The following is a 12,186-nucleotide window of genomic DNA, read 5'->3' as shown; positions in this document are numbered from 1 at the left end:
ATAAAGATATAGCAACTTTTCCATGCTAGAGATTGGACCCAAGACAAAATTCATCTAAATAAAGTGTAAATTCAGATTTAATCCGCCCATGGCGGAATAAACTGGTATAATGTAATATGAACAGTTGGTGCATTCGTGTAAAATTTGAGTTATTAATTATTCATGTCCATCTTTCCAGATATTAATGACTGCAATCCCAACCCATGTCTGAATGGTGCTCCATGTATTGATGGTATCAACGAGTATACGTGTGAATGTATAGTGGGTTGGACAGGTACCAACTGCCAAATCAGTAAGTTAACTACTTGACATTTTCACTTATATTATCGAATAGCACATTGACAGCACATAGCAGGACTATGTACTGTAGAAAATTGGGCATAGGTAAATCCTTGCCCTTCTCATTTTGCATTTACATGTCCTTCTCATTCTCTTGATTTCGCTGCAGTTTACTTTCTTATTTTCTTATGCTTTTTTGTTTTGTTTTTTATGTTATTTTATTTGAATTTCTTTTAGCTTTTTTTCATTGGTCTGCATTCTTCTGCGATTTATTTTCGTACTTGTTTCCTATTCTTATCATTTTATTTATTCCCATCCTTCTTCTTTAAAGCAAGCCTGTATTATTCATCAATCAGCTCATTTATTACTCCTTACTATCATGAATGGAGAAACATACATGTATAATATAACTGTATCACATAGCACCTGCTCTGAAAACCTGAATGAACTTTTTTCGCTTAATTTTGTTCCTTACTATTTCTTATTAATTTTTTTTTGAAGTAACTCCTTTTTTTATTGATAAATGTGTCCTTTTCATTAGATATAAATGAATGTTCAAGTAGACCATGTCAGAATGGGGGTATCTGCAATGATGAAAGAGGACGCTATACATGTACTTGTCCTTTGGGTTTCACAGGCGTCAATTGTGAGATAGGTAAGTATCTATACTGGAAAAATAATTGCGATTTCAAAACTGAACAATATTGGAGGTAAATTTGTATTTTTAATAGATGCACTATCTAATCCTGCACATTATGACACCACATTGAATCTCAACAAGTAAAGTTACAAGCAATTGAATCCGTTTTAAAAGTGACAAACTGGCCTATACAATGAGCAAGGATTTCAACAAGCGCAACAAAGAGACAACACAGTTTCTTCAATTAAGCTTAATTTAAACCAGTTTTTATTTCAGTTTTTATTTTTCTGTACTCTTCATAACTTCCATTTTATTTGTTAGTTCTTTTGTTTCAGTTTTCTTTGTTCCTTTTGTTTTAAATTAAAGGCACGCATAAATTAGCCATTCACCACTCTCAAAGCAAATGTCTAGTGCATGGAGTTTTGAATAGGCTAGTTTGTCACTTTTAAAACTGGACCGTCGTCTAATCAAATGCCATAAAGTGCCGGATTAGATAGTGCATCTATTAAACAAATACATTTATCCAAATATGGTTTAGTTTTAAAATTAGGATTTTTCTTCCAAGTGTAAGGATACTCTTTTGGCGCAGTATATGTTATCACATTGGGAATTAATGTTGTGACAGTAGATATATTTAATCTCAGGCCAAGTGTCACATGGATAATGCCATGCCATGGAAAATCACCTTTGCTATAGAGGCACAGAACAAACTTCCATACATTGCCTCCAACCAACGAAACATATATACATAGATTTTTTAAAAACATATGTGACCCTAAAAATGAAATTGAATACTCTGTTTGAATTTTTCAGTAATCAACGTATGTAATAGTTCACCATGTCTTAATGGAGCAACATGCAATGACATTGGAGCATCATACACTTGTACATGTGCTCCTGGGTGGAATGGAGTAAACTGTGAAAGAGGTGAGCTACTTATGTATCAATTTAAAGCGTATGCGAGCTCGTGAGAATCTTGTATTCTTATACAAATAGCCTATCGATTAGTCCGTATATTAGCTCACCATATAGGATATAGAAACGTATAATATAATTGTATGACATCGCACCTTACTTTCCTAATATCAATTCGTCAGCCTGCTACGCTTTTTGTCTAAGTCATATTTGTAATTTTGAGAAAAAGTACAAAATATGGTTCAAGCATGCATTTTAACATATTTATTCACCAATCTTTGCACAAGAACAAATGATAATGATACAAATGAAAAGGAATAATCTGACATAATTAGGGTGATTACGTAACTGATGCATGCTTGAACCGCAATTTGTTCTTTGCTCTCAAAATTACAAAAAATGACTTGGACAATTAGCGTAGCAGGCTGACGAATTTTGAGAACAGAAAGTACTTATGTAAATTCATTGGAAATTAATATTGTGACTGCATATAATTACATGTAACTCTAAAAAATATAAAATGGAGACTCTGTTTGACTTTTTAGTGATCAACGCATGTGATAGTTCACCATGCCTTAACGGAGCAACATGCAATGATATTGGGGCATCATACACTTGCACATGTGCTTCTGGATGGGATGGAGTCAATTGTGAAAAAGGTGAGTTTATATTAATATGAACGTACTAATGTAAGCTTCACATTACAGGTGAACATTTTTTTGGTTTTAATTTGGTTAACCAACAAGTACTGCATATTTAAAAAAACATGAGGTCACTGTCAAAAGGTCTTACTTAATCCCCTACCTAATACACGTTGGTTGCTATATGTGTATGTAAATGCCACATTCTCTATATATCTTATGGGGTTAATATTCACCCAGGAAATTATGAATGAATCTTGTAAATAAATTGATCATGTAGCTACGAAAATGATCATGTAATGCAAAACAAAGTATTTGCGTTAAGCACTACTTTCCAAAGACAAGTTTTTTGTTGACTCTCACCACTTCACATCTAAATGTGTACGTACCGTCGCTATATCCGATTTCTAAAACTTTTTGTAATTTTAGAAAAAAAACTCTCAATTTAAGATGGCATAAAAATCTCAATTGTTATTTTGATGTCCTTATTTTTCCTTTCGATGTGACGGTTATAAAAATATAAAATGAAGATTTTGTTTGATTTTTCAGTGATCAACGCATGCGATAGTTTGCCATGTATTAACGGAGCAACATGCAAAAACATTGGGACATCATACACTTGTACATGTGCTTCTGGATGGGATGGAGTCAATTGTGAAAAGCCTGATATGACAGGTGATCTTTGTTAGCTTAACAGTGAACCCCATAAGAACTTCCTGCCGATTAGCCAAAAAAAAAAGGTTTTCATTATTAATTGGACCAATCAGCATTATTGTTAGAATGATTTCACCACACAAAAAAATGGGGTGAATTATTTTCAAAGCTCCATTCTGATTGGTGATTAAAGTGAAGATATCATGTAATTGACCAATCAGTGGCGATGTTAGATCGGCAGGAAGTGCTCATGAGGTTAATTGACAGTTTTTTTGGAGATGTCTAGGTGAACCGATTTTAAAGTCACCGTAACCTAATATTAATAGACAAAGGGTAACCGAATAATTAAACAATTACTACCAACAGTCCATATTAAAGGCCTATTCAGTGATCCCAGCGCAAGTGTAAAAAATAATACAATAATTGTTTATTACAGCTTAAAAGTGAAGGATAAGTCATTCAAATTGCCATTTGGTATTTTTGAAATGAAAAATCTGGCAAAAAACGTAGAAAACGACAGTATTGACGAATTTGAAGCCCCATTCAAATACATATGTATATAAATTACAGATTCATGTAAATGCCTCCAGCTGAACCACTAGCAGGCTATGTTAGCACATCTATGACAATCAAAAAGGTTCCAAAATCTGAATTTTGATTTTTACGATCGTCAGGATGTTCAAATCACTGAATGGGCCTTTAACACATTTGGACAACCGGTGCGATGTGCATTTTGGCCGTTTTATGTCGAAAATTAACCTGTTGTAATAATATTGCACATTGCAGTAGATCCTATAGTTATTCTGAAATGTTGACCGGTTCCTCAATGAACATAGCGGGTACTGACGTAGCATGCTTGGCTGGAACACCTGAAATGAGATTGAGGGACAGAGAGTAGATAAAGAAAGAAAGAAGATATTAAACAGTGGACAATGTAAAATAGTATACAACCCACTTTTTACATGTGTTGATTTGATTCCTTTACACATTTATCCATTTATGCAGGTTGTCCGCCTAACAAACCCAAGGTTAATTGTGATGTTAATCCATGTGACGGCAAAACCTGCACTAAATATCCCTATGCTAAATGCGAGCCCGACTACTGCGGAGGTTGCAATTATAATTTCATATGGAAGGGAAAAAAACTCAAGTCTCACAAATGTAAGCAATGTATCCTAGTAAAGTGAGATCCATGTGTGTTAAATATAAATAAGGGGACCTCTATAGATTCCCATAGTTGTATTCTATGGTAATTGGTATAGTGTTTCCCATTTCGCGGTCCCGGTGCCGTGTTTAGCGACATTCCATGTTAACCAAATGTGCAAAAGCCTGAGCTATTCTTTGTCCTTTAGGCTTCTTTCAGCTCAAAATTGACATATATTTTCCTCGAGCTAATTTGTCCTATTAGACCCTATACTTATTCTTAAATTTAGGTCGGTACGGCACCGAAAGCGTGGGGGCACTGACGTGTTCCGCCGGCAAGGAAGTTATTCCGGGGAAATGTTTACAAAACACGCGTGAAGAAACAGGAATAACACTCATGATCTAATTGCAATTTCAAGCCATTGATATATATAGAAAATATACTAAATATTATATTTCTAAATGATGATCTCCTCTCATACCACTAATCACATTAAATAAAACATTTACATGTACACAAAATATACAAAATTTACCAACCGCGAAAGACGCTGACCACGAAAGACGGATATGATATCTCAATCAGAATCCAGGCGCTGACTACGAAGAAAGAAAATCAGGTGTGCGCTACGTCTACGTGGTAAAAGATCGTATAGTGAGTAATTAATCGATTGAAGCAAAATAGCGATATAACACTAGCGTACGTCTCTTCATAATATACATATATTTATTTCACCGTTGCTGTTCTTGTTATTTTTTCATATAAAAAAGGTGGCAGAAATAAACCAGGATGTCAAGTTGGGCAAAATGATGGAAATAAAGGGAATGGAAAAGGAAACGACCCAAGTTGCAAAGATCGTAAGTATTCAACATGATTGGTGCTTAGACACGGTTGCTATACACGTACATTCGTTTCTCTCTTTCGTTTAATCCTTCTTTCTTAAATATTTCTCTGTATATTTCTCTGTGTGTTTTTACAGAAAACGGAGCTCCGGAGCCTATGGAATCTGCACCTACGCCTCCTTCTGGTATGATATTGTGTATATGAATAGATAACACCATTGACGCAATCGTAAAACATCGACATAAGTTGGTATTTAAAAAAATGTGTACAATGGGTACAAGCTTACTCGGTAAAGCTTACTCGGTTTTTGTGAGACACTTTGACAATCACACTTATCTGCTTATTATGGAGTAATTGTAATTAGGTCGGATGTGGTTTTTGCAAAGGCGTAGCGATTTATAGTGTATTACGCACAGGACCAACGCCTAGACGTTGATCCACAAGCCCAAGCCTAAGGCCACCATGTCGAATTAGAAGTACGAAGAGATATTTATCCTAAATTGATAGTAATAGATTATAACAATGTTTTAATATTCTCGCACGTGTATGGCATTTTTGTATGATAACAGAGAGTCTTTTAATATATAATCTACTTTAAAGTAGGTTATTATAATCTTCAACGTATTTTATAAATCGATATGTGGCTTTTATTTGCAGGGAAAAAATCGTCTGGATCGTCTAGTTCAGAGGAGGACCGATGGAATGTACCATCTGGTGTATGGAACAGGCATGAAGGTAGAGGATCTAGTTCAGAGGAGGACCGATGGAATGTACCATCTGGTGTATGGAACAGACATGAAGGTAGAGGATCTAGTTCAGAGGAAGACCGATCGAATGTAAGGAAAAGACATGGCAGACCATCTGGTGTTAGGAATACTGCAGGTGGAGGATCTAGTTCAGAGGAGGACCGATCGAATGTAAGGAAAAGACATGGCAGACCATCTGGTGTTAGGAATACTGCAGGTGGAGGATCTAGTTCAGAGGAGAACCGATGGAATGGGCCATCTGGTGTCAGGAACAGACATGACAGACCATCTGTTGTTAGGAATACTGCAGGTGGAGGATCTAGTTCAGAGGAGGACCGATCTAATGTGCCATCCGGTTTACGGGGCAGAATAGGCAGGACATCAGGAGCAAGGAATGTTGGCAGAACATTAAGTTCAAAAGAAAAATCGAACAGATCGCGTGTGCCTTCCGCTGTTAAGGATAATACAGGTGGATCGTCTAGTTCAGAGGTCAAATCGAATCGGGCGTCTCGTGTCAGAAATCGATTTCGTGGTAAGATATGTTTTAATTGTAACTAGCTATTCTATTGATCATTTCGACATTTTAACAAATGCTTTACTAAGAAAAGTGTGTCATTCTTTATGAGAACATCTTAAATGTGCGCGCTCAACTTGTGAATATTACGCATTTATAAGGGGTTGACGTAGTGTGAGATTTCGGAATAAAGTTTGATAGTGGAGATGAGATATAAGATGTGCCATTGCAATGAACCAGTAAGAGTGCATTAAGAGTGCATTCATTGCTGGAATTTTCACTCTAAGGCCCGTTGTGTAGTTTGATTATTTGTTTATTTGCCGATGCGACAAAAACATCGACAATCTTAGCGCAAAAATGTGCTGCAACGACAAATCGAAAAGCAGAATTCAACACGAAGCATTTGTCGCCACAGAAATGAAATGAGAGAAAAAACGAAAACATTTAAGTAGATAGTTATAAAGGAAGAACTAATGAAAAAAAATGAAACATAGAGCGTTAGATGGAAGAAATGTAATGAGTGTAAAACATCATGTTTTAGCCATATATTAATTTATTTTAATGTTGTTTTTCAGTCAGAAACAATAAGCAACATTCAGGGACACATGTGGAATGGTAATAATGCCAGTTGACCTACAACTTCACACCTCACTTCCAAAGGTAAGTTTCTCTTTATTTCGTTTAATCCAAGACGGAATAATATTAAAAATTATTAGAATGTTACCAAAAGAACGAATACAAGATGGTAAGATGGATAACTAAATATTAGCTCCTAGATAATTAACATACAAAATGTTTTTGTTTTATTATGGTCGTACGTATAGCCTCACTTTCTATATCATAAAAATATTATATTATATTAAATCACTTAATATCTTTGTCTTGTATTTACCCTTCCAGGACCATGAAAGGAAGTCATCAGAAACGCCAGCTTTACCACTAATATAAAGCGATACTTAGCTCAAGGACGCTGTCTCTATTTCACCAAAAGCGCTCTGAAAGATCGCCCAAGATATCCAGCTTACTGGAGGATGCTTTGTATCTGACTTGCTCCACATCCCATAGATAATCATATACCGTAAAACCTGTGTGCTTTTAAAAAATAGTTCGATTAATCCACGTGCCATCTATATCGACAAAATTATAAAATTATGGAGTTTGAGCAAATAATTGCCGATACAGGCATATACAAACAAGTATTATGGTAAGACTAATCTATCATATTGACATATTTACGGCTATTTGTATTAATCTAGCTTTCATCAAAAGCATCATATATACTTGTAGACGGTATAAATCATAATGTAATACCCCCTTTTATCTTGTGCAAATTTTGGGATATGCATATCAAGCAGAATTTATTTCTGCGCATTATGATTGTTGAATCATTTGTTGTTGTGGCCCCAATATAGATATTGATAATATAAACCGTTTGGAGTAATGGATATTCAATAAGGGGGTAATTACTTTTTGTTTGGTATATGTATAATATTCTTATAGATTCTCATCGATCTATAACAATTTCAGTGTTCATTAAAACATTTTAGTGACCATTTTTCAAATTATCTGAATAAAACTAAATATTTTTACTCAAAAATAGAATTCCGGCGATATAATAAAGACAGTTTATTATTGTCCTGTGTCCCTACGACCCTTTTTAAGTAAGTGAAACCAGTAAATTAAAATAAAAACTGAAAAAGTAACACAATTCAAGCGTCATATTTATCTGCTAAGATGCACGATATACATCAAACAATATAAGGTATCATATACCTCATCTAAAGATTACCGCCATCTGATTGGTTAAAAGCGCGGGCATAGTTTTGACTAAGCCCGCAAAAGTAACTATTCCCGGACATAGTTCTGCGTGCGCTTTGGTCCCAGCGTAAATTGATATTACGCACGCGTTATTGTTTTCGCGTGCTATAATTATGCGGAATTACGCAGATTGTAATATGTGCCGTTCACATTGAAACAATTAGTTTCTCTTCCTAGAATCGATGCTTGTAACCAAACAGATGACACGAATCTTAAGATTTGGTATACCGTATAAACGTAACATTGACTGCTTTTATTCGGGGCATGATTAAAATTATGGGCCCAAGGTGATCTCAAAACCATGACCATGCCCCTCGGTTCAGTCATCATGGTCATGGTTTTGAGATCACCTTGGGCCTATTATTTTAACCATGCCCCTCATAGCAGTCAATATTTGTATAATATATTATATTTCAAATACGTTAACCTACAGACATCAACAATTAACATGTACGTGAAAGTAATATTCTGAGCAAATAGAGTATAAATCATTGTCAGCATAATTATAAATTAAATCGAATCTCAGCAAGACAAAGTCACAAAATTTACATGGTGAAATATGTTTGTTGTCATTGAGTATTGGCAATATTGTATTTCTGTCATTACTTTGCTGTCATATCCCAAGATCCAATAACATTAAGAAAGTACTACACCCCTGGCCAATGTTGCGCATATTTTTACATTTTTCTCAGAACTTATATCCCATTGGTGACAAGTAAGATATATATATTATAGGGCCAAGGACTGCAACTACTGCGCTGAAAATTCAGCAACTCAAGGCAAGTAGTTATTGATAGATTTATCAAATCTTGGTTTCCCTCATTTTTGACTGTAACTCCAAAACTGTTGTCTGTGCTGAAATAAAATTTCCAGTGCAGTAGTTGTAGTCCTTGCCCTATAATACATATCTTACTTGTCACCAATGCCCTATAATTTTTGAGAAAAATGCAAAAACAGGCACAAAATTGGGCAGGGTGTAGTAACCCCTTAATAGCATTAATAACATAACAGATAAGAGTCAATGAACTGCGAACTTGGCAATTGTTTCTGCTACATATCCTGGACTCATTTACTTTCATGACTGTTAAACCTAGCAACTATTTGATAACATAGTGTACAAGAGACAGCATTTTACCTCTTACCAGTATCTTTCTCACACATATAATTCACGCTTCAAGCAAGTTTTGAACAATTTGAACCCAAAATGAAAACGAAAAGGTTGTCATAAACCTTAAATTTTCTTTATACCAATTTGAAACCTTAGTTCATTATGTAATGTGATCAAGCAAAATAGGTCGGATGCCTGGAATAATGATTTTGAGATATAGCCTATAAGAATATTCAACTTCCTTTTTATTGTTCTCAGCAACACTTAAATGGCTTTACCGCTGGAACTGTACAGTTTTAAACAAACTAAAGCTCTGAAAATGGCTTATGGGTAATGAAATTGGAAACTGAATTTTGATTCTGATCGACATCTTACTCATTTAGCTTGATTGCATCACATATGACCCTTAGCATGTTTCGTAACCAGCCTCTACTGGCAAAGTACAAGAAGATTGGTTTTACCTTGATTTACCTTGACAGGTGTCAGGAGAGTATACTCACGAAACATGCCTGACAAACAATAAAGGAATGAAAAGGCCATGCTTTCATATACAAATTTCCTTACGCATTTCTTAACAATTGATATTGATCATAAACATTGGCGACCAAAACATGTCTTCTTGGAAAACGTTTAGTAAGGAGTTTTCCTGTTTACAGTGTATTTTAATGGCGGGGGGTATTTTCATACCTATTATTTACGACACAACAAGGCCTCTCCATTTCCTCTAGCTTCAGTTTAAATTTCATCTACCGTATCAGAAGTCAAATAAAAGCTGCTAAGCTGTAGTTATGAAACGTACTTTGTATTTGTGAGTATTATTAACCCTATGAGAACTACCTGCCGATTGGCCAAAAAGAAGTTTTCATTATCAATTGGACCAATCAGCAATATTGCTAGAATAATTTCACCTCGCCAAAAAAAAAGGAATTGTTTCCAAAGCTCCATTCTGATTGGTTATTAAAGTGAAGATATAATGTATTTGACCAATCAGCAGGTAGTGCTCAGGGGGTTAGGTGAAGCACATTATTATATTAAGAATTCTATAATATAATTTCACTAAGTTATCTCAAGAATTTCGTGCCTCTCCAAACCCTTAGTCCTCGCATTTCCCCATACAAAATTTTGCATTTTATGGAATAGTAGTTAAATCTTTATTAAAATTTAAAACAATCTTTCTCCCCGTCAAGTTGATTGAGCACCCTCATGCTATAATTTGCACTGTCTTCAAAATCAGGTAACAACAAGAATAGCGTGAAACACGTGAAACAAATAGTGTTTTGTCCGTGCGTTTTAAATGGAAAATCTCCTCTAGGTAGTAAAATGTCAGATCCGTACCTATTGGTAAATAATAAAAATATTTATCCGTTCACAGATATGTAAAAGTATACTTTTTCTGGATCGCCATGGCAAGAGCAATAATTTGGGGAACTTTTCAACAGCATTTGAGCAGTTTAAATTTTGACCTCTGTGTAAACTTTGACCCGCCATATCTCAAAATGTTCAATGCTGGCAGAGTTCCAGTAAACTTATCTTTAACGTTGGTGGTCTTGAGAAGCAATATAAATCCATCAAAAACAAAACTATGGACACCAAAACAAGCTTCTGTGGCAAAATTGAGTTTGGCAGCTGGAATATATCCAGAGAACTTCTAAATCCAGTGGTTGTAGTGGATCTCGGGGTATAATGTGTTTAAAATACCCTATAGCAGGGTAGACTATGCCATAGTCGAATTTTGATTTAGAAAAATGTGTTATTATTAATCATGATGAACGCATTCTGTTGAGGAACTCAAAATTATACTGATATTTATTAGAAATAAATTGTAATGGAAATAAAGAGTTTATATAACTAGGCCTAGATGATTAGTGACAATAAAAGTTATATTGAATGTAGCATATCTTGCATAATTATAATTGCTCACTTAATATTGAACAACTCTGATTTTGTAATCTACCAGTTTATTGATCGCGAAAGCCCGTGCAAAAATCCGACTATGTACTTTGACTTTTAAGCAGAACTTTTCTCTAAAACACACTGTCAATCATACTTGTTTATCAACACAATTTTAAGTTGTTTATCAATACAATTTAACCGCAAGTACCAAGCATGCTGGTAAGACGCGCAAAGTGTACGTCCATACACACCACTGAGAGTTTAACTGTCGTGCCAGATCAGACGTGCCGCAAATTTCATCAATTGCTGTGTACGATATAGTTATAGGTAATGGCACGTGGCCGGAGTATTTAAACCATAGCGAGATCTGGGCCACCAATCACAAGCAAGATCCATTTAAAGATGCATTACATCATGGCCAATTTTAGAAATTGGTATAACTCTTCATAGAGTCCCGTGTTAAAAATAATAACCGCAAGTCAAAGTAAGTAGTCCAGTTCAGTTCAGTTCAGTTCAGTTTATTTCATCCATTCAAAATACATGTTAACATAATACAGAATAATATTTTCTTGTATAAAACAGTGTGGAACATTTTAAATTATATGACAAAAGTATGAGAAACAGAGGATGAGGATGCCACCAAACGCACAGCAGCGTGATGACGTGGCACCCTATACATAGTGTTTCAATTTTACAATAAGCAAAACAAAATTTAATACATTAGGAAAAAAAAACGAACAAAGACAAACAAGCCTTGTAAGTAGAGAAAATACAAGATTTACCAATGCAAAATTCAAAGTATACAATGCCTATTAAATAAGAAATAATTTTATAACCAGTAGGCATATCTAGAATATTAAGTCATTTTAGGCAATTTCCAAAATATTACATGAAAAAGATGTATTGTAAATGTAACAAGTATTGGATATAGGCCTACAACCTTGAAAACAAAACATGTATGCATGAGCAAATCAGAGGCCTAAATCCAACA

At 34.9% G+C, this 12,186-nt stretch overlaps 2 protein-coding genes and 1 long non-coding RNA gene across 3 annotated transcripts in view; all 3 read left to right on the top strand.

The window, feature by feature from the left end:
- The window catches only part of LOC140169128 (uncharacterized), a 3,333-nt gene extending 1,662 nt beyond the window's left edge, over positions 1-1,671 (top strand). Inside the window, exons 4-6 of the mRNA XM_072192387.1 lie at positions 179-292; positions 821-934; positions 1,616-1,671. Coding sequence (XP_072048488.1) covers positions 179-292; positions 821-934; positions 1,616-1,671 — 284 coding nt within the window. The remainder of the gene's footprint in view (positions 1-178; positions 293-820; positions 935-1,615) is intronic.
- A 1,328-nt stretch (positions 1,672-2,999) lies between these two features.
- LOC140169127 (uncharacterized) lies at positions 3,000-6,092 on the top strand. The gene is made up of 6 exons (XM_072192386.1): positions 3,000-3,150; positions 4,135-4,290; positions 5,044-5,130; positions 5,253-5,300; positions 5,774-6,033; positions 6,069-6,092. Exons 1-6 carry the CDS (start codon positions 3,000-3,002, stop codon positions 6,090-6,092), a joined length of 726 nt encoding a protein of 241 aa, XP_072048487.1.
- A 35-nt stretch (positions 6,093-6,127) lies between these two features.
- Positions 6,128-7,919, top strand: LOC140169622 (uncharacterized). Its single transcript, XR_011861371.1, has 3 exons — positions 6,128-6,394; positions 6,952-7,036; positions 7,277-7,919. It is a non-coding gene; the product is annotated as an uncharacterized lncRNA (long non-coding RNA).
- The last annotated feature ends 4,267 nt before the right edge of the window (positions 7,920-12,186 follow it).

This window comes from Amphiura filiformis, chromosome 14 (assembly GCF_039555335.1).
Source record: "Amphiura filiformis chromosome 14, Afil_fr2py, whole genome shotgun sequence".
Classification (NCBI taxonomy): Eukaryota; Metazoa; Echinodermata; class Ophiuroidea; order Amphilepidida; family Amphiuridae; genus Amphiura; species Amphiura filiformis.
Note: the sequence above shows the minus strand (reverse complement) of the source record. Positions and strands in the feature narration are given on the sequence as shown.